A 23,904-nucleotide genomic window follows, 5' to 3' on the forward strand; every position below is an offset into this window, starting at 1 on the left:
AAAATAATACATGAAGTGTTTGTAGTAAAATCACATATCACATGAAATGCAAGTATTAGTATATGTGAAGCCTAAGGTAAGATAATTTTAATGTGAGACCCTTAACAATTCTGGGGTTGGGCAAGATGGTTAAAAATTAAGACACAAAAGGAAAAGCAGCAGGTTCATGGAAAGATTTCCTGAGAATACAAGTCTTGATTTACAATGGTCCATTCTCAACATTTTTTTTTTTATTCTTTCTTCTATGGTCTCTCCACCTCCATAAAGACCCCTGTTTAAAAAAAAAAAAAAATGACCTCTGCTAGAATTAGATGTGATGAAATATGTAGATGTTAAGCTGCTAATTAGTAAACCTCAGTTGGTATTCTCATCCCTAAGGAGTAGCTCAATAACCCCCAAAAGACCTCTAATTGAAGAACCTCTTATTACTTGCTCTCCCCTTGAGGTGCAGTAGAATTTAACGCTATTACATCGCATTCAATTGTTCACTATCTACTCTCTCCCAGTTTTGCAACTGTTCATTCATATAAATTCAGTAAAATGACAGAAGAGAGTACATTGGTACAGAGAAAAATGAAACATGAACCCAATATATAGAAGTTTTTGTGTACATTCATTTGGAACTGATTTATTTATTTTCACAATATTCATAAAACTAACTAGGACTGGATGAAGTTTACTTTGAACTGTTCATCTTCCAAATAGGCTAAAGGTACTGAGAATATAATCACACTCATGGGACTGATTGAGTTGCTGTATGTCTCTGGCTAACATCCTGGGCTTTCTGACACCAGGAGTGCTGGTGAGAAGCACAAGCATATCAATGTAGCAATGGCAGGTCAGTGTGTTTGTGACCAAGCGATTCAGGGAAATCATCAGTCAAGAACACTCTCTTAGGCTTCAGTCAAAAAACATTCCATAATTCTGGCTTAAGATTACCTTCCTGACACTGTATCTTAATATTATAAGGTTTTCTTTTGAATGCTCAAAGTTAAGTAGGTGTTCCATGATACTCTGCAATGGAATCCATTTGATAGACAGTTCCTAGACTAGTTGTGTGCTCTCAAGATCTACCCCTATCTTTTCAAAGCCTTCCTCGAATTTCAATGTTAAGTATTTAGGGTTGTAGAAAGAAGGCCTTAAGTGAGGTCATTTTCATTTCAAATGTCTTCATTGGGAACCGTGTGTGTGTGATTTGCCTGAATTAGAAAATCCTTATGAGACAGGTAGTATGTTCCAAGTTCGGTCTTTGGTCATCCAAGCAGGATCCTCAGAGATTAGGGCTGGTTCTTTGTTACAGTCCCTGATAGGGTGATGAAAACCAGAAGGGCATTTGAATTCAGATTTAAAAGTTTAGACTTTTGGGCCTCCCTGGTGGCCTAGGGGCTAAGTCTCAGTGCTATCACCATCACTGATACTGAGTTTGATCCCTGGTCAGGGAGCTAACCCACATGGCAGAGCAGACCTCTCCTATCTTGCCCACTGTTCCCCCAGCAGTGCATTTCAGCAAATCTCTCTGTTCTGCTCCCCACTCTGTCTCTGGTGAATCCTCTCACCTACCGTATCTCTGTCCTACACCACGGTTTTTCTACACACACAAAAAAAGCTTAGACTTTCTAATGACAGGCCACTGAAGAGCCTGTGTAATATACAAAGATATGTTCAAGAAAATTTATCTTGTTGCAGTGTGCAGGGGAGAGATGGAAGGCAGAGGGTTAGGGATAAACCAATGACTCAGATATGAATGACACAGCTGGTCAGTAAGCAACTCACAAGTCTTTAAGTAACGATCTCACGCAACATCAGCTTCAGTTTTTGTGGTTGACTTTTATGAGTCTCTCTACCCTCAAGTCAGGCTTTTTGTTGACAGGGATAGTTCATTTGTGATTTTTTAAATGAAATTCTAGTTTTAAGACATATTTCCTCTTTAGCTGCCCTCAGTGGAGCCAGAGGTCCCTATATGTAGAATGAAGAGAAATGCAATAAACCCACCATGAACCAGACATTGCATGACGTCCTTACCGAGACACCTGGCTGGTTATTAGACATTTCACAAACTGACTTACTATTTCATAGAGTGTGAAAATGACATTTTTACTCAAGAGAACCACATACCAGTTCCAATTCATTGTGAAACTGTCTCAGTTGATGCGAAAGAAGTAGGTTAGTAACAGGTCAGAAATCTAAACAGCACAGCCCTCACCTCATTGCTTTGATAGGGGACCACCCAGAACACGGCCAAGTCTTTTCATTGACACCTTCTTTTCTGGCTGTGACTGGAGACAAGTTCATGAGCCGCAAGCCACACTTCCAGTTCCTGTCACAGTTTTAAGGTGAACATTGGACTGGATCTCATTCACTCATCCAACAAGTCATACTGAAAGGAACTTAACTACATACCACTCCGTGCCAGTTGGTGTGCTAAGCATTGTGCAGAGATGGTCACACTTATTCCTCACCACAATCTTATAAAATTCGTGCTTTTATCTCCATTTTACAGAAGAGCAAAGTGAGGCTTGAAAAGGGCAAGTGAATTTCTAAAGGCTATTCAACTAATAAACTAATGGTGGTAGCATTCTAACCCAGGTCCATTTGACTTCAGACTTTTCTCCTACTTGTGCAACATGAAGCTTGTGTGGCTCTGGTACAGATGTTCAAGAAGGGTAGCCACTATCCCTTAATGGGGGCTACATTAATTATGGTAATGGGCATGCATAAAGCCAATCTATATCATGCAGTTGATTCATGCCAAGTATGTTGGCTTCTAAGAATACAATATGAGCAAGAAAATGAACTTTACCCTTAGGAGCACACAGGCAAGTAAACAGGAAATTACAGCTAGGGAATGTGACAGGGTTAAGTACCAACGTGTAAGGGCAGGGGAGTGGCAGCAGGGAAGACTTCCTGGAGGAAGCTGACTTAGGTAATAACTGAAAGGTTGAGTAAGATTTAACCTAGAACATTTTGTGAAGGATCTAATGAGCAAAAGAAGACAATAACACACCTAGATGCAAAGGAACATATACAACTATGTAAGGGAGAATGAGAGACTCAGAGAGGTGATGATGCAGAGAGATAACGATATTGTTCTGCAACGACAAGAATGTGGAAAGGTGTGCTCTTGGGCAGTAAGGATGCCTATAATGGGTTGGGGGTATATGATTAGTAGGAGGGAGGGAAAGGGTAAATTCACAGTGTTGAAGACCATGTATACCGAAAGGAATTTGCCTTTAGGAGGAAGGCACTGAAGTTTGCTTGTGGTAGTGACATGGTGAACCAGTATGTTCTAGAAAGATTTGCTTGATAGTGCTAATTGGGATGGTTTAGGCAGAAGCAGATGAGGAGGCTGATGTAGGCTATGTCCTATAGCACCATACCACAGACTGGGGTACTAATCTTCACTTAAGATATTTATTTGCTTGTAATGATCTTTGCATTAATTTTATTTTCAAAAATATTGCATTGACATAGTTTAGGGTGGTAACTCAGTTTGGGGGCACGCTTTCATTTTTGCCTCCATGTAAGTGCTTTACTCATCTCACCCAAGTTCAATGCTGCCAACAGTCCAGTGATGAAGAAAGAGTTGGAATGCTAGAATAAGGTCACGAGTATAGAGGTGAAGAGGAAACAAGAAATACAAGATAGAATTCAACGGAAGAATCAGCATGAATTTATGACTGATAGGAGTTGAAGGAAAGGAGGGAAATCTAAGATAACATTTAGACTGCTTTCTTTCACCATGGTAAGTTTAGGTCCATTAATAAGGAGGGTGGAGACAACTTCACTTTTAGTTGTGTTTAGATGGAAGGATGGCAGAACAAGCAGCTTGATGAGGGGGTCCTTAAAGCAAATGTATGAAAGAAGAGGAGTAGAAGGAGTAAGGTTAGACCTAGCAGTGTATGGGTCTCTGGTACATAAAATTCTAGTTACTAAAGGTCTAGTTAACATATGGAGTCAAGGAAAATGCCAGTGGAAATTAAGAGAAAGGATCAAGAATGGGTCTGTGAAGTTGTTTATAGTTAAAAGGCAAAATGAAAAGGGCAAATCAACAAAGAAGGAGCAAATTGAAACATAGGTGGAAAAACAAGTACACAGAACACTGGAAGCCAAGGACAGAGCTTTGAGAACTAGGGGTGGTGAGCCAGAGGCTGAGATGAAAAGGTGGGTAGTCAAGCAGCCTTGGAGTGACTGGGTCCTGAGATTGGTATCTCAGGAAAGCACATGGCCTCGCCCTACTCTGTCACACCCACAGCGAAGAACCAGGTAGGAAACGTACTTCTCTCTTGTCCTCCCAGAAGGAGGCTGCCAGAGGACACCAGCCCACATCCTCCATGCTTCGTCTTTCTGATCCTAGAAGCAGAGACCCAGGCATCTGGGATTCATTAGGACGAGGGACACATCCTATCCAATCCCCTGAGGTAAACCCACTCTGATGGCTACTGTGGCCTCCAGGTAAGGCCTCATCTACTTTATCACCTCTCCCAGCTCTGCTCCTTGGTGCTTCAGAGTCAGGGACCTGAATGGTCCCTTCCCTCCTCTGCCGCCATCTCTCTGTGACCACCCAGCCCTGCCAAACCTCACAGCCACAGCCTTCCTTCTCTCTGCCCCTAAAGATGGAAACAGTGGAAATGAAGAACAAGGACACACTAGACCACAAATGTGGAGTCTGTGTGCCTGAAAGGGCAGGTATGAGCCATTCTTCAGGTTTGTTGCTCTCTTTCACCAAGCAGCCTTGAACGTCCAGGTGTCTGCTCCCCAACTCCCTCCTGACTCTTCTCTGGCACGAGTTACTCAGCACTCACATTCTGGGAGCAAATACAGGTTTTCTCTAATCAACTGCAGAGTCCCAGGGTTCAGCCCAAGTAGAGGGCCATAAACATCGACGACATAATAAACATTTCTAGATGCTACTGTTTAAAGAATAAAAACAAAAAGCATCTTATACCCAGAGGCCAAGCCAAGTTAGCCCTGGAGGGGAGAGGCACTGTGGTTTGCCATCCACATGAACCTTACTATTCTAGGAATATTCTAGATATTCCTAAGCTCTGGTAGGAAAACAGAAAACTAGAAGTCAGGAAGCCTGGACTCGAGCCCTGCTCTCTTCTCAGGAGCTGGGTCCCCTCTGCCTGCCACTTAACCTCCTTAAGTTTTGGCTTCCTGAGCAGGCTGGCCCCAGTGATCTCCAAGTTCCTTTCCAACTCCAAGTGTCCTTTCTGCTGATCCATCCACATTCTTTCTGCTGGCCTTGTGACTGACAACCTTCATTTGATAAATCGTTACCCAGGATGGAGAAGCCTAGAGAGCCAAACAGAATTTGGATTCATAATTTGAATATAGCCATAGACAGAATTTGGATTCATAATTTGAATTTAGCATATGGAAGCCTTTGTATTCTTGTGCTGACTCTGTGCCATATTCGCCATGTTTCAGTAATGAAGAAACGCGAAGCTAAAAGGAAACACCAGGCTTCTGAAACAGTTCTAGGGACCTGCATGTTGTAGGGGCCCAACAAAAGTTTTTGCGATAATTGAACAGTTTCTCAGCTTAAAACCTCTCACCTCATTGCACAGAGTTCCTTGTTCACCCCAGGCTGAGCGACTCCACAGATGTCTTCGTGAGCTGGCTTCCTCTCCCTCAGAAGATGCTAAGTTAGCTAGTGTCCCTTATACTTGGCACACCATGGAGAGGCTTTTTGGCCATGCTGAGGGGGGAGCTTGGGACAAAGCACATTCAAAAGGACATTGGGGCCTTTCTGTTACAGGGGGGGGTACATTTGTCCTGCTCCCTTAAGAGGCAGAGGGGAAGGAGGCAGCCCAGAGACACTTGGCTGAGTTCTAAGTTCTGGTCACAGGGGAGGGGGTTAGGGTGGTGCCGCCACCAGGAGAGGCAGGACAGACCAAATAGGAAACTCTCAAAGGGCAATCTAATTTTAGACTCAAGGCCAGGAAATTCTTTCTAAAACAATAAGGGTGATGGGCTTGGGCCTTGGTAAAAGGGCAGGCCTGACACAGGGCAAGTTTCTAAAGAGAAAAAAAACTGAGGCACGGAGAGAGTGCTATAGAGACAGGGATATGCTGCCATTCATCAACAGCTGTGCTTGGCTTCCACGTCGGCCACAGCTGAGGCCACCCCAAGACACATCCTGGTGTTGGGGTAGCACCCCAAGTTGGTGGTAATAGGACCCATCCTGCAGTTCCTTGTGTCAGCCAGAGACCCCAGCCTGTCTACTCTCAGCAGGAGAAGACTGGCTGTTGCTCCGGGCTGGAAAGGGCAGCCTCTGAATCCCAGAGCCAGTCCTGGGCACCTGAACGTGACACTCTCGTGCTGAGAGATCCCAGGTGAGACGTGGTATTTATCAGCTTCTCCTCCCTTAGCATGAAATCCTCAGACTCCTTGGTGAAATCCATGAGTGACTGCCTCAGACACCCCGTGGTGAGGAGGAGGGGAGGCCAGTTCAGAAATCATGCTGGATTATGGGTGGGAGAACTGGACGTAACAAAAAGACTGGGCATTGATTCATTCCCACTGATTTGCTCAGTTGTCCACACGGTAGAATTGTTTTTCCTTCAAACAAGAAAGACCAATTTGTCATTTGAAAAAAGGTACAATTCTGGGGCCTCCCTGGTGGTGCAAGGGGTTAAGCACTGCTCTATGAAGCAATCCACAGCCTCTGCAGCACGAGTTCGATCCCCGGAGGGCCAGGGAGCAACCCACATGGTGAAGCAGACCTCCCCTGTCTCGCTCGCTGCTCCCCTCAGCAGCGTATTTCAGTAGATCTGCCTGTTCTGCTCCCCACTCTGTCTCTGGTGAATCCTCTCACCCACCCGCATCTCTGGCCTGCACCCCAGCTCTTGTATCCATAAATAAATAAATCTTTTAAAAAAATAAATAAATTTTTAAAAAGGTACAATTCGTTTAAAAAAGGCACAAAGATGCATGAATAAAAGTCCATTATAAATTTGTGGATATCACTATATATCTGAAAAATGATTAAGGGGATGTTCTAAGCCAGGAGTAGGAGACTTAGACCACATTCCACCCTTGCCAATTTGTTCATTTTGGCAACTTATTTAACCTCTTAGGATCTTAATTTTCTGATATTGAGAGATGGTCTCTAGATTGTGATCTGGCTGTGAAGTTCCCCAGTTTGTGCTGTCTGAGCCAAGTATCTTAGAAAAGCCTCCCTTTCAAAGATACTGTAGTAAGTAATGATATATCATTTGATAAGCTATAATATGATAACATCACATATATGTTATCACTCTTTTTTCCTTTGATTTTCTGACTACTACTAAGAACCATAGCTATAAATACCCCTCAATATTATGTTCTAGCAATCTCTCCCAAACAACAAGAATAAAATTTCTTTTCCAGTTTCCATTTGCATTATAATTTTAGAGGGCTATTCCCACTTTTCTAATCCTGAATGCCATCTGCACTGCTCTCTAAGATTGCTAGAGAAAAAAGGGCATCTGCATTAACTTCACAGGAATAAGCATTCCCTAGAAGGGCAGGGATGGCAGACTCCTCTGTGAGCACATCCTGAGGCTGGAATCCTGGCGCATGTGGGGTTGAGGTGAAGAGTGTGCGAACAGCCCTGGGTAAGAAGGAATTGCTTCCCAAGGAGACCCAATTAAACTGCAATTACTCAAGATAAGAGAACCAGGTCTGTTTACACAATGGGGTTGTAAACCACTAGCCCATTACAAGGGAACTTTGATCTGGTGGCAAGGGAGCTGCTTCCAGTGGTGGGCAATGATGTAGCAAGGAGTTTCTCAATAAGAATGTCTCCATCTCTACCCCAGCAGCCCCATCTTGTTCTGGCAACACCCTTGTATGTTGAATCATCTCCACCTCTCCATGGAGACATCTAACACAATTAAGAAGTTGAGAGACAAACAGAGACGAAATGATAAACCCAAAGGAAAATTAATCAAGGTCATCTCTGTGACAGGCAGTCATCAAGCATTTTCTGATTTAATCAACAGAGTGACCTTACATGGAAAGTCATACGCTGTCCACCATTTTATAGACAGGACACTGAAGCTCAGACAGATTAAGTAATTTGTCCAAGGTGACATAGCTAAGAAGTAACCAGTCAGAATTTAGCCCACATCTCTCTGACACCAAAGTCCACGTGCTTTCCATTATAAGCGACTGCAATGTCTTCTCAGATGCCTGACTCAGAGCTGCAAGAAGGCCCCTTTTAATGCCTGGTCTAAAATAGGCAGGAGCAAGGTAGTCCCTCCTTTTGCCTCACCAGAATTCAGAAGTTGGAAATTGAGTTATATGTCTAAAAAAAAAAAAAAAAATTCCATCAACTAGCCCTCCCTGGTGGCGCTGGAAGTTAAATCTCAGCACTATCAACCTATCGCCAGCCAGTGCAGCATGAGTTCGATCCCTGGCCAGGGATCTAACCCTCATGATGCAGCAGACCTCTCCTCTCCTGCCCACTGTTCCCCTCAGCAGTGTATTTTAGTAGATCTGCCTGTTCTGCCTCCCCACTCTGTCTCTGGTGAATCCTCTCACCCCCTTCACCCCACCCCCACACCTTTGGCCTACATCCCAGTTCATGTATGTATAAATAAATAAAATAAATCTATAAAAAAAATCAATCAATCCATCATGAAAGCAAGACAGGAAGTGTACAAAGAGAATTTGCTCAAACCATGATGTGTTTGGCAAGCTCCACAGACAATCTCAGAGGTGTCTGGGACAAGGAGTTTTGTCTAAGGGCAATGGTTTGAAGTGCATTTTTGCAAAGTATTTAGCTAAGCCCCATGGCCATACTATCCCTTTGCTGGCATTGCACCGAAGATTCAAAAGACCAACCAATCCCAATGGAAGGACACAGAAAGGATGGGAGGAGGTGATGCTTGAAACCAGTCCATGACTGACAGCCTCGCAGTCAATGGCCTCCCAGCTGACAGCCAACATACACTCTGTCATATTCCTGTTTGTTCAGTGATCATGTATCTGAAATAACCTGGTTTCCTCTCATATAATTCTTTAAAATCAAAGATATTATGGTCTAATAAATGTGATTCCATTTATACAACTTTGAAATCTTTCAAATAATCAAGTCCCAAGTCAACAAAAGTCTTGTTGGACAGTTACTGAAACTCTGGTTCATGTCAGATTTAGAAAATAGAGTCAGTATGTTTATAAGAAAAGTGCATTTGAGCTAAAAAGAATGAACAAGTGGCACATTTTCAAAGTCCTTAACACAACTCAAACTACAAGGCATGGAGTAGACTAAAGGCTGTGTCTTCTGGAAATGCTAGTGTTTCTTGGGTCTCAGTGCCTTCCGTGCTCAGCAACCACACTCACCAGATATATTACTATTGCCCCAAGGCCTGGGAGCTGAAAGGAGTGGGTGGGTGGGTCTGTTCCTTTCCTTTGAAGAATTCAAGGTGCTTCCTAAAATTCCCATAGTCCCCAGGACCTCCTCCACACATCCTTTTTGTTCATGAGGTAGCCCGGGACTGGGACATGTTTGGTCAAAACTAGGTGTGTCCTTCCCTCCTGTTCCTGCCCTCCCACAGCTCTAGCAGATGAGACAAGAGGACCTGGGCAGCCAGGGTCTTCCAGGGCCACCCCGGGCTTGCTGAGGTAGCATAACAGGAAAGAGTGCTTCCTCCCCATGGATGAAAGGGTCCCTGACACACAATCCATGTAAGAACCTGACCACGTCACTCCTCCACACACAATGGCCAGACGATTTCCAAAAGTGTTGTTGCTCTATCTCCCGGTTGTGACCTCACTTCATTCATAATGGTCTCCAGGGGGACTGACCTTACAATGGGGAAGCATGTCCTGCTTTTGACAAACTGACCCTGAGGCAGATAATGTGAGGTGTGTGTAAAACGACTATTTACGACTATTGCTGGGATTATTATTTATTATTTTTTATTTTTTTAATTTATTTATATATATTTTACATCATCTTTCATTTTTTTACAATGTTTGCTTTCTTTTTTCAGGTGTAGCCCCCAGAGAATTTCCACCACCAGTTCACCATGTTGCTGGGGTTATTTTAAGCATTGTCTAGTATAGCAGATGATCAAGTATGCTAATGCTGCTTCTAATTTAAGAATAAGGAGCCTGAAACTTAGTAAACTTCAGGGAATAGAAGACAGTCATATTCAGAAGGTTGTTTCTTGGGCAATGAACACGGTCTCTCATGCTATAAATATATCCTCACGTTTTCCCCTATACAGGCTTTGTTCTAAATCACTAGTTTCCACATATCAAAGATTTGCTTAGCCCATCTGTACCACAATATCATCCTGCTTTCAAGGCTGGCCTCAAGGCAACTCTACACCAGGGCCGTTCAACCTAAGCATTATTGGCATTTGGGCCTGGAAAACTGTTTGTTTTAGGGGACTGTATTGTTTATTGTGGGATCTTTCATTACATCCCCAGCCTCGGCCATATAGAATTCAGGAGCATGCCCTTCCACCCACCCCAAATTTTGACAACCAAAATACCACCAAGAATCCCCCAGGAGCAAAATGACTCCAATTTTAAAAACCCACTGCTATTAGGGTTTCCCTTTCCCCCCATCAACCTTCCCATATCTGGGGCAGAGTTTCTGTTCTTGGTGGTCCAGCCTAATTTAGGGACCAGGGCACCAGGCAGGACTTGGATTACTTATTGGATTAAATGCCATTCATTGAGCTCTAAAGATGCTCCAACAAAACTGGGAAGACTTGGCAACCTTGAGTTTTGACCGTCTTGTATGGGAAAGCTAGTGAAGTTACACTCACTCTGCCAGGAAGTCTCAGATTAAGATTAAGAGTGGGAGATTAATTTGCTAGCTCTTTTAATGCCATTGTCTTAAGGTTATATTTTATAGACAATTTACAGATTCTTTGTTTATTAGAGTCCAGCCTAAAGTTAGAGGTTATCTACATGAGCTGGTTTGTTGAACTTGAGTTTGTACTGACTGAAGGGTAGATTTTAGACAGAACATATGTGAAGAAGTTAAAGGACTTTTCTGCTTGCTCTATGGTTCTTAGTCTGCCTAACAAGTTCCAGAGATGGAGAAAGTGAGACCCAGAGAGAAGTGATGAGTGAAAATGCTGGGAAAATTTAGCAGTTCTCTTATGTAGCCTTCTGTGTTTGCTGAAGCAACTTTGAAATTTGTAGCGAAAAGGAACCCACATGTTGATAATGCTTTTCAGATATGGCTGTTGGGGATAAGGTGGGAGTAAATAGGCTTTTTGTTTTGAAACCAGCAGAAATCACTCACAATGCATTAAAAAGACCCAGTGTATTCAGCTGGGTTGAGGATCTTTAGTTGGAAATATGCATTTAGAGTAATTCGGTTTTTGGTTTTTTAATCTCATACAATTTCCAGATACCCTGTTCAGATAATTCAGTATTATACCTACAACTGGTACACTTAAAATAATTTTAAATTCACTACCTAAAACAGAATATATACAAATTTGTATGGTGTTGCTTTTTTTAAGACAAGGTATTTAATTCATCACAATCCTGATGAAGAGAATTAACATAGGCTTGACTTTGTAATCTAATTGTCCGAGTCGGTGACACATATTTTTTTTCCTGAAATCACAATCTCTTCATTTGTTTTAACCAATATTTATAGCATTATCTTTAGAAAATCAAGCATAAAGCCTAAAGACAAAAACTTCATTTAGTCCTATCTTAAAGCTCCTTTTAACCCTCTATTCTAGGATGTATGCCATTTTTCTAAAAACTTATTTTTGCTTTCATTTCCAATTTCAAATTTTGTCATCAGAAAGCTGTTGTTTACCTTTTATGTATGTGGCCCAAAATAATTTAATTCCTACTGAAAATAGGTCTATGGTACACCAATCTATATGTGAGAAATCTTCGAATGAACTGAGAAGTGAAAAATCACCTGGTTTTAACTGTTAATCATGTTGGAGTTACATGCTCTGAAACACAAACATACTAAAAAAGCCTTCCCAGCAAATCCATCAGTCTTGATTTTGACTTTATATGCTGATAACATGATAGATAACCTCACGATTTAGTTCCTCTGAATGACTCAAAGCTGACTCCAGCTTTGAGTTAGGTCACTGACCTCTCTGGATAGGAGAGTCAGAATGCAGGAAGGGGAGGAGAGAAGGCAGAATAGCTTAGGGGAGAGCAGGAAAAGGACCCCACTTACCACCACTGCAGGACGTGGGGTTGAATAAGGGACCGGGCCACTCACGGAAGGATCCACAAAGTAGCTCATGGTGCTCTCAGGACCTGCAGGAGAGAAAGTGTTCACTGAGCTGCTGGGTGTACGAATGTCAACTAGAAACCCCTGGAGGGCTGGAATCTTGAACTGTCAGTCACTGCCTTCTGTTACAGTGGAGGAATTAAAACTCAGAAATAACTGCAGCACCAAAGGGGAGAAAGGGTTGGGAGAGGGCTAAAACAAATAAAGAAGGAAGAACAATATGCTATGGTGGTGGTGGTCTACCAGGGATTTGGTGGTGGGTGCAGTATGGTGGGAATACCTGATGGGGGTATCCAAATATTACCTAAACTATAAATAAACAAACAAATAAATAGACAAAGTGACAACCCCAGGGAGGCAGATCCAGGCCCCTGAGGCAGCACAGATAATGGGCAACCTCTGCATGGCCTCTGCTCGCTGCAGACAATCAGCAATAAGAATTCATGAAAGTTAGAAATCTTCTGGAGCACATCCAGCCAGCAATGCTGGGTCTTGCATCTTTTTGAGTAATCTCACCCATAAGTCACCCTCCTGGCACCCCAAGCAGGTCTGGAATATGGAAGGCACTGAATACACAGTTTTGGTGTAAATTAATCGATAAAGGAATAAATTAAGAAAAGAAAACAGAAGAATTGAAAAGCTCTACTGAAGAGCCCTATCAAGCAAGACAGATAAACAAGGAGAAGCTCAGAAATCGGGACTGGATATGATTAATCTTGAAGAAAGGATAAGGGCTATTAAATAACTCTTGTTGAGAGCTATTATCTACATTGCAAGTCTGAAGGACCAGAACACTTGAGGAATGTTCTGGCTAAAGGGATTTTCCAGCTAGCTGTCCGTCAACAGGAAAGTCATTTATATATATGTGTACAATTCTGTTGATCTAAATGCTTTCTGAAGTGCATTAGTTCACACATTTTCATAAACTCAGTACTATACACTAAAAAAACTCTCTTGCATGATTTCGAAGATTAAATTCCTAAGCATGTCACTCAAAGGGCAAATTCCTATCGTTAGTGACATTTTAGTTTCAACTTAAATGCTTTCCCGTTTGTATGTGTCCTTTTACTTTATTTCTGCTAATTGAAGTCACTGAAGCATTTCAAGAAAAGTTAAGAAAGAGCTGTATGTTTGGAGTTCAATTCACAGTTTTGGTTCCCCCTCTTGATTTACCCTAGCAGTCAATGACCATAACTTCATAACTTCTTTCATATGAAATGGAATCAAATGCTATTGTTAGTCTCAGAATATAATATTATACTAAGAGTTACAGTCACAGAGCAACTAAGAAGAAAGCCAGAAAACTTCTGAAGAAATAACTTCTCCAAAACAAAGAGACATCCCACTAATTGGGAAAAAAATCTTTGCACTCCATACAACTAACTGATAAGGGACAGATCACAAAGATATACAAAGAACCCACACAACTCAACAAAAACAAAGTAAACAATCCAGTCAAGAAATGGGCAGAAGAACTTAAAGGACACTTCTCCAAAAAGGAAATGCAAATGGCCGACAGGCATATGAAAAAATATTCAACATCCCTTATCATCAGGGAAATGCAAATCAAAACCACAACAAGATACCACCTTACAGCAGTAAGAATGGCACATATCAAAAAAAAACTAGCAACAAATGTTGTCGAGGATGTGGTGAAAAAGGAAGACTCCTACATTGCTGGTGGGAGTGCAAACTGGTCCAACCACTATGGAAAGCTGTGTGGAGGTTCCTCAGCCTACTAAAAATGGAGGTACCACATGACCCAGCAATTCCACTCATAAGGATCTACCCAAAGGACACAAAAACATTGATTCAAAAGAATACCTGTACTCCTATGTTTATTGCAGCACTATTTATAATAGGTAAAACCTGGAAAAAACCCAAATGTCCCAAAATAGATGACTGGCTCAAGAAGATGTGGTATATATACACAATGGAATACTATTGAGCAATCAAAAAAGACAAACTAATGTCATTTGCAACCACATGGATGGAGCTAGAAGGAATTATGCTCAGTGAAATAAGTCAGAAGGAAAAAGAAAAATATCGGATGGTTTCACTTATAGGAGGAATACAGGGGACCCAAATAAGACATCAGGAGGGAAAAATAATAATACAAAACATAACAAAAAAAACAAAAACAAACAGACTATTATAAAGCAGAGACATCCTGCAAGGGAGGGGGACAGAGAGGATCAGAGGGAGGGAGGGAGAAGCACACAGGACTGAGGTGATGGTGCACGGATGAATTAGCGGAGGAAATTCTATGGGGACTACACCTGAGGGGAAAAAACAAGTAAACATTGTTTTAAAAATGAGCAATAATGTAAAATACATATAAATAAATAATTTTAAAAAAAGAAATAACTTCTCTTAGGGCTGTGTTTGTTTTCAACTAAAACTCCGCCTCTTTATGTCTTCCCCCACCCAAGTAAAATGCAATCAAAATAATATTAATTTTTAAAAAGTAAAATAAGGTTAGTTAGACTGTGTTGATCAAGATTTTGTTCTAGATTTTCAAGTTCATTTCCACTGCAGCAAAAATCACCCATGGGACGAGCTCCCCTATGGTAAAACTGAAGAATAAGAAAAGATCAAAGTACTCTAGGCCAAGGATATTGCTAACATCGTGTCATTGGTCACCTCTCCAGCTTTTGTTTCCAACACTAATGAGCAGCTACCACTTGTCAGCCTCTGCACTGGACACTGATCATGAAATACAAATAAAGTGGGCACAGCAGAAGACAATGCAGGCAGGCTCCTCCTGACCACAAAGTGTTGCGATAGTCTCCATGAGCTCACTGTGTTCTTCCCACCAAAGCACTCCTCATTTTCAATCTTAAAAATTGAGTTTTAACATTCTAACTCATCATCAATCCATACATCCCCCCACTTGAAAGGTTTTGATCTACCGATGGATGTTAACTTCAAAGTGATCCACATAGACTGTTATACTGAGAATGGGCTGTGATGATTTTCCCCCAGGGAAAAGCTGGGCATCCCACCAGGAGTCTGGAGAGTAACCTGCCCCTTTGGGATATGTCAGGGGTGGGGAAGTTCTGCTTCCTGCAAACGATTCCACCCTTTGATTTCCTCTACCCAAAGCTCCACGGATCCCTTGAGTCATCACAGGCATCACTCATTCATTCAACAAGCACATTGAAGGCTCCCTTTGTTAAGAACTTGTTTATTCATTTGATAAATAATAATGATGTGTCTGTATGTGCCAGACACTGTTCTGGACACTGGAGACACTCTGGTAAACATGACATGGACCTTGCAAACTCATGGACCTCCTATCAAACTCATGATAAAGCTACATAATATAGTTTATTGGTGATAATGTGTGCAATGTTCATAAGATTTTTTTCCAACAATATGGAAAAAAGCAAGTAGTCAGTTCTGCTAGAATAGGAAATTGTGGAAGATTGCACTGGGTGAAGTATGAGCACATGGCGTGATGAATCATCCCTAGACTCCCCCAAACAGCAAAAGATCTTTGCCCTGCTGAATTCCTATTTTACTTACAAACGTGTAAGAAAAAGGTCTTTAGGAATTGGCAATCATGCCCTGAAGTCTCGGTGCGGAGGCACCAAGAGTTTTGTTCCGCCAGCCAACCAGAAGACACTCCTCTTCCAAACAACAGTCTGCAGAGCTTGGGAAAAGGTTCATTGGAAATATGTTTTCTCTTTCCAAGTGAGAGGGGATCCTGTGGCCCCACCTGTGGTGCATTCAGAGCCAGAACTGGGCCGTGTTCTTGAAGCTACATGAGTTACTTGAATGAATGACTCTTCCCTGGGAGAAAAAGCCCTGCACCCAGGGAGGAAGCAGAAAAAGGGGAGTTGCCAGCGCTGTTAAGGGCTCTCATCTCAGGAAATAACTGAGGGACAGAAATGGATTACTGCTTTATTATTTTTTGGAGAAAGAAAAAAAGAACACCCCCACTTCCACTTGTAGATTATGACACAGAACAGCTGCTGTAGACATAAACCTTTTCAAAAAAAAAAAGGCAAAAAGAGCGTTTGGATGATCTTTTTTTTTACTTACTGGTCAAAGAGACCCTCCCACATGACAGCAATCTAACATCATCTAGACCAGCATTTTCAGTCTTGGCATTATAAATATTTATTACCTAAATATGAAACAACCGTGTGATTTAAGATTTATTCCCCAGACTACGAGTATCCATGAGGCTTGTTTGAATGAACAAATGATTTGAATACTTGGTAACTGAGATGTAAAGAACTAGGTTCATTTTTCCTGAATGGGAGCAGCAATGCAAGAGCAGCAGGATAAATGAGTCTGAAGTGACTCTGTCCTCAGGAAGCTGCCATGACGGTCCTCCATGGTGACCTGCCACCTGCCACAGCCTCCAGGACCTGTGCTCCCCCACCTGTCCAGCCCTCCCTCCTCCCAGGCTCCACTGCACTCTCCACTCCTTCCACGTGGAATTCTGCTGTTCCCTGAGGCACGTGGAGCCATTTCTCAGGTGCCCATATTCCCCTGTGATCGCCCTTCAAAGAAATGCTGGTCTACCTTCCTAGTCCTCAGGACTAGTGAGCTCCTTTGCCCCAAGTTTTCAGGCTCATCTTCTCTAAATCGGGAATTCAGGTGATTTGGGCATTCATTTTAGATTCTTCTCTATTTTTTATTCTAATGTTTGTAATAAATACATTTTATATTGGCAGAAGAAATTACCTCCAAAAGAAAAGTGGTTATTTATTGGGTTATTAATGGAAAACTTTGTCTTTTTTGAGGAGCACATAACTCAAGATGAAAAGCCTTTAACTGATCTCACAGTTAAAGCTGCCAGAAGCTTGCCTAAACCATGCTCACCCCCACCAGAGCTGGCTGTCCCTTCTCTGTGCTCCCCACATGTTTCTGTCACCATGTGTAACATATTATTTTATAAACACATTTCTATTTGCCTGCCCCACTAAACTCTTGCACTATTTGAAGGTAGGCACTATGCCTTTTTTCGTCTTGGTAGCTCCAAAATTTAAGCCAGACGAAGGGGCATAATGGAAATCCTTTCTATTTTTAAGTGAACAGATCTCAAAACTAAAACTTTAGGAGGTGGATCAGATGTGAATGCATTTTATTTTCAGACTGAAAAATCCTAATAGATTGCAGGCCTGGATAAAGATTCTTAGAAATAATTGGTTTGTTTTTGTGATCCAATTCTAAGAGAAATATTTCTTTTCATTCAGTATTTAACGTCAACTTATCCAAGAAGACTTTTCCCATTTAACTGCAGCTCACAACTCCTCACTGATCTTGACTGGTTTCTATATTGTGTCTCCTACTCCCACCCTATTAGGGTGTCCCCTACTCCCACCCCAGGGTCAGGATTTAGTTTATTTCTTCACTCTGTATCCCAGATCCTATGCAGTGTTGAGAGGTAGTTTGCACACAAACATGTTGAATATAGGAGTAAAAAGCAGAGGCTTATACACGCCCTTTAATTTACTGTACCCCTTTATTACAAAAGAGAAAGACTGAGGCCATGCTGTTAATTGGCAAGGTCTTCAATCAACTCTCCTGAACTTCCCCATCCTCACCATCATAGATTTTCCTGATAAAGACTGGTAATCTGTGCAAAGGACAACAAAGTTAATTCTGGTTGATGTGGATGTCTCACATCCAACAAAACACCTCTTTTTTTTTTTAAAGATTTATTTATTTATGCATACAAGAACTGGGGTACAGGCCAGAGGTGGGGAAGTAAGAGGATTCACCAGGGTGGGGAGCAGAACAGGCAGATTTATTGAAATACACTGCTAAGGGGAGCAGCAGGCAAAACAGGAGAGGTCTGCTGCGCCATGTGGATCAGCTCCCTGGCCAGGGATTGAACTCATACTGCAGTGACTGGAGAAAGTTTGACAGTGCTGAGACTTAACCCCTTGCGCGACCAGGCAGGCCCCAACAAAACACTTTAAAACTAGTTTTCTGTGGTGAGAGATCTGTTCATCATAATGTACACGGTCTCTTCCGGAGCTTTCTACCCTCCACAAGCTTAGGGACCAGCTGAGAACACACACTGACACTCCCTTGTGCCAGGTCTCCAGGGGGAGGATGAGTGAAACCCAGAATGAAGAGGGACTGGAGTGCCAGAGGGGTCTTCAGGCCAAGGTCGCGAAAGAGCTAGAAATCTCCAGAGAGGAGGCTTAAAGGAGGCTGCATCCTGCTCACACCAACCCTGTCCCTGCATATCTAGATGACAACTGTGAGAACAGCTAAAGTTTTTATTTTGGGTTATGTCCTCCTCAACAAAAGACGAGACTTTTCCATAAATAGCCCAATAAATAGCCCCTTAATTTTGTTTTTGTAAGTAATTGCTTTTGCTAATATATTTATTGCAAAAATTGGAATAAAAATAATAGAGAAAAGCCTAAAATGAATGTCAAAATCACCAGAATTCCCCAGTTAGAGATAATTGTACTAACATTTGATCAACATTCTGTTGAGTTTTTACATGTGTTTATACAAATATAAATATAACATTACATATGAGCGTAATTTTACCTTTATATTATTCTCCACACGGCTGTTTTGTAATGTGCTCTTCTTTCAGTGATGTTTGATAAAATTCTATGAACACTTTCATATGTCAATAAATAATTCTTCATCTCAAATTCTATGACTGCCACATATTCTATTTATGTGTGCATTATACTTTTCTTAATGAGTCTCTTATTAGTGAATCATTAATCTGTCCCCAATTCCATTATTATGAAAGTTCCTAAAATATGTATACTCTCACTAAAAGCCTAAACCTGGTTATTATTGAGACAAAATATGTATACATCCTATATTTGTAATCAAACTGACAAACTGCCTTCCTAACAGAGAAGTCAAAATTATATCACCTCCGGCAAAGACACTGAGTTTTAAATTTGACCAACTCGCTAGTCTAATGTTATAATTTTCATAGATCAGGAATTAAGGCTAACATATATCTTGGGATGAAGACTGCAGATGGGGAATACAAACTGTATAATAAAGCTTTGACAGGAAATATCAATAAGGTAGCCTTTTCCTATTTTTTCCTCTTGGAAAGCTATGCAGACTTTTAGCATTTAACATTTCTCTTAATATCAACAATTTAGGATTTCCATTCATCTTTATAAAAAGGAGATCCTCTTGGTCTGGAATACAGGACAAAAAGGGCTGGCTGGCCATTGATTGACTGATTGGTATAACATTGGTTTACAGCACTGCCTATGATATAGGAGGATAGGTACACACCTCCGCAGATGTATGTCACTACACCACCCACCACCAAAGCACCTAGAGTCCTTTACCCTAGACCACTGGGCTTCCTCCTGCCTAGCTAGTCATTTCCAGGGGACATACTCCAGGTGACAATCCCTTTCACAGGCTAAAGAAAACAGTGTCATTCTCATTATCAAGGCAACATCTTTTTTTTTTTTTTTTTTTTTTTTTTTTGCTTAGAGAGGTATGGAGTATATTTGGAGAGGGTTCTGCCTCACCTGCACTTTATTTTTTTTTTTCATTTCTGCTACTGCCATTTTATTTTTATTTTTTAATTAATATTTTATTTTATATAATTCTTACATCATTTTTCATTTTTGCACAATGTATGCATTTTCATTTTGGTTATATTTCCCATACAATTGCACCCCCCCTTATTTTGACCCTAGTCCTTCTTCCCCCTGCTCCTCCCCCGCCCCCGTAGTGTGTCTCTGGTTTATAGTTGCTTGTTGATTTTGATTTTTACTTTGTATTAATTAGTCTTTTTCCTGGTCCCTTATTTAGGTTTTCTAAATTCCTAGGAGTGAGACTATCCATCAAGGCAACATCTTTATAGATTGAGCACGTATTCATTCTTTCCAAATACCATATAAATCTGTTTTTAAAGCCTCAGACTGAGCATCCCCTATAAACATCTAGGTGTTGGATGGACATCCTTGATCTTCCTCCACAGGATTTACACTAACAGTGTACTGAGGTAAGGCCCCCAAGATGTTCAGACAGGCCTTCCCAACATGTGTATTATTTGAAGTTGAGGTACAATGCAGCCCTGTAGTCTCATGAGAAACTTTTATCACTCCTTTAGCTACCTAGAAGAATGAAAATTGTGGGCATTACCTACAAAATCTTTTTTACCAGAAGAAAACCTTTTTTTATCAGAGAAACCTATCTACATGACAGAGAAAAACATCTAATTACAATACAGAGCATCTGGTCTCATCATAAGTCACGCTCTCCTCACTATGTGAGTTCCCCATCTCTCTCCTTGAAGCACCAGGCCCCTATCTCATTCCTTAGCTTGAGACATATACCTCCATTTCCCCCCACGAACCTTGGACTCTATATCTATGTGGATTACCCATGTGTACATAATTAAATTAAGGGGTTTTTGTTCCTCCTACCAATCTGCCTGATGCATATTTGATTATTCAACTAGCCAGAGAACCCAGGCATTAGGGGGAAATTTCCCCCTACCACCTCTACCTCAGCTCATGTTATTCCCTGCTATGTCTGCTTCTGTTTCTGAACCAGGAGTTACTTGAAAGTAGGAACTATATCTTTTCAAGTGGCACATTTATGCTTTCTGACTGAATGAAGAAAAGAGGTTGTCCATGAAATGGAGATAATATGTGTAAGAGTTCTGTTTCTGTATCAAAGTATATTCAAGAGAGTGAAAATATCTCTGGGATAAGAAAGGGGGAGGGGGGGCTCATCAGTGTGTTGACATGTGGCCACAGACAACCCTGAGGTTAGATTTCCTTAATGCTAACTGCAAGGAAGAAGATATCTTTCTCTGAACTAATGAATATGCCAGAATGACAAGTTTCTATGTTCTCTTACTTCATTTTCTTCCTAATTCTCATACGTAGTTTATCTTTATCTTTAAAATATTTTAGTGGCCTTGTCCTGTAAAGAGCTCCAGGTTAGTCCACAGTGTATGATTATGTGGACTATCTAGCAGTGTAACAAAGCTACCGTGTCTACTTCTCCAAAAGCTCACATTTAAGCATATTCAGAAAGCAGAATATCCCATACTTTCCCTAGGAATCTTTGTGGTTACAAGAAATGGGAGGAGGGGATAATTAGAAGAATTGAAATTGTCTAATTCTGTCTAATTTCTAAACCTATAACAGTCTCATTTTCTTCATTGATTACAGTAAGAAATATTCCTTACTTAACTAGCCAACACTGACAAATAAAGGCAATATTCTGACACATGTGTTATCAGCTTCTGTGTAAGTTCACAAAGTTTCAACTCATAGATTTGTTAACATTTCTGACTTCTCTCCCCAAGTTAACTGGTATCAGTCCCCTACCCCTTACAGTCTGAAAATGACTCATCCCTGTCTCTCCTACTTCTCTTAACAACGTCATCCCCTAATGAAACATAACACTTTCAAATTCTATATGAATTGACACAGCTCAACTCATCTTTTTTGTAATAGTAAAATGGATTCACATTTTATAATATTACAAGAATATGTTGTTCTGCCCTTCCTCCAGGAGTAACTCACTTATAACTCTTGAAAAGAGAAAACATAGAGGGTGGTTTTAGCTTGCTGTACCATAGCAATTGGAAATAGTGTTTCACTGACTGTTTTATGCTTCCTCCTCATGAAAACAAATCCCTCACCATGACACTGCTGGAATGGCAACATCAACATGGGGCAGCATAAACACTAAGGGGACATTACAACCTTGCTGCATTTACATATAGTCCAGGATTTTTCTAAGCTCAATGCCAAGTCTAGTGCCTGAAACTTTAAAGAAACTAACACTCTGCTTTTTCTAGTCTATCAACCTTCCTGTGGGCACAGCTTCTGCAAGATTGAAGGCAGCAATCAATAAATTATTTTACAGTAATTCCTCAAACCCTATATTTAGCCATGAAATTCTGTAAATGGTCACAGCTGGTCTTCAGATGTAGTCCAGTGCCAAGCACATAGTAGGGCACCATAAAAAAACTGAATTAAAAAAAATAGATTTTTTTTTTAAGCTAAGAAACTAGGAACAAACAAATACAAGAAAGAGTGAGTTGGAGGAATGTTATTCAGGACTCTTCATCAGGATGGATGTGGCAGAGGTCATGGTATATGAGATTCTTGGCCAAGTTAAACCCAAAGAAGGACTGCAAACTAAAAATGTCAACTCTAACCCAATGCTTGCTGCCAAAGAAATCCCTAAAGAGCTTAGAATTTTTAATAATTACTTTTCAACTTAGCGTGTGGAGCATGTCAGACATAATCTAGAATTTAGATATGGTTCTTGCTCTCAAGGAGCTCTGAACAAAACTGAGAGGCACCGTAAATAAAGATAGAGAAAGAGAAAACAATGAAAGGGACAGGATAGCTTTAATAATGCCCTTTTAAAATTGAGCTAAAGGATACCAGCTGCCTTAGATCTCACAAATCCAGCAAGCAACTCTTTGGACTGCGTCTGATTGCGATTTTCATGGTGGAGTTTCATTTGTTTTATTGCCCAAATTGGAAGGTTCAAATTTCTCAGTATAATGCTAAACAGCTTGCTGACATTCTTATATTGAGAGAGATTTTACCAATTCAATGGATTTTGGAGTTGGAGAAAAAGTCATCATATCTGCCCATTTTTAATTTGCATCAACTGAGACCAGAGAGGTTAGCAGATTGATAGAGTTTTGGAATTGTTTAGCAGATTGTTAGAGTTTTGGAATCATACACTGTGGACTAACCTGGAGCTCTTTACAGAGCATATGGCCTTGGGCGAATTTCTTAACCTTACAAATTCCTGTTCCCTCAACTATAAAATGGAGAAAATAAGTAATCATTTCAGAGGGTTATATAAAATAAAAGTGCTTAGCAGAATGTTTTACATGATGAAATGGCCAATAAATAATGGTTATTATTATTATTGCAATTTTATCATTATTATTCATGGTTTTATAAGTATGCATATCAATTAATAGAAATAATGCTTTTATTATTATTATTGCTGCCTACAGTGAGTCAAGTTATTTACTGAGGTATTAAAGCTAGAATCCAGATGGCCTACATCCCTTATCTCTTCTTAAAGGACTTGCATTTAAATCATCATAAAAGGATTCCCTTCCATAATCATAGGTGAGAGTAGCATTAGTCAAGAATTTCTCAAAAGAAAAGAGCCCAATTTCTGTTGAATGGTAGTCTGTTTGTGTCATTGTTATGCATAAAACCAAGATTTAAGCATTTTTCTTAGAGTGGGGAGCAAACTCATTGAAAGATTGCATAGCACAAGTGGAAAAACAATTCAGCTTCTGAGTTAAACCAACAACTTTTTGATATAAATGTCGACCTTTTGTGGAGTTACACTTTAGCAACTAGATACAAATAGAAGGAAGTAGAAAGTGGCATCAGGAAATATTGCAATAGTTTTTATTTGGTTGCTTTAAAAAAACTTGTTTTTTGGTTTTTGGGTTTTGGGTTTTTTGCTCTTTCTTTAGAACAGTGCTTCCCAAACTGCTATGCATAGGAATCAGCTGGGAATCAGGTTACAACTACAGCCAGATTCAGCAGTTCTGAGGTCCTGACAGTCTGCATTTCTAACCAGATCTAGTATGAGGCTGAGGCTGCTGGTCAGAGGCCCTCACTTTGAGTAGCAGGTCAATGTCTGGCCTAACTTGTTCTAATTCACGAGTAATTATAACAAAACAGGTGCTTAGGGGGCTGAGCCCA

General features: G+C 40.8%; 1 protein-coding gene across 1 annotated transcript in view; it reads right to left on the reverse strand.

The window, feature by feature from the left end:
• ETS1 (ETS proto-oncogene 1, transcription factor) overlaps positions 1–12,235 on the reverse strand; it is a gene marked incomplete at both ends in the record, with an annotated part of 105,485 nt that extends 93,250 nt beyond the window's left edge. Inside the window, one exon of the mRNA XM_084249563.1 lies at positions 12,167–12,235. Coding sequence (XP_084105689.1) covers positions 12,167–12,235 — 69 coding nt within the window. The remainder of the gene's footprint in view (positions 1–12,166) is intronic.
• Between the last annotated feature and the right edge of the window lie 11,669 nt (positions 12,236–23,904).

Source organism: Talpa europaea (assembly GCF_964194135.1).
Source record: "Talpa europaea genome assembly, chromosome: 12".
Lineage (NCBI taxonomy): Eukaryota > Metazoa > Chordata > Mammalia > Eulipotyphla > Talpidae > Talpa > Talpa europaea.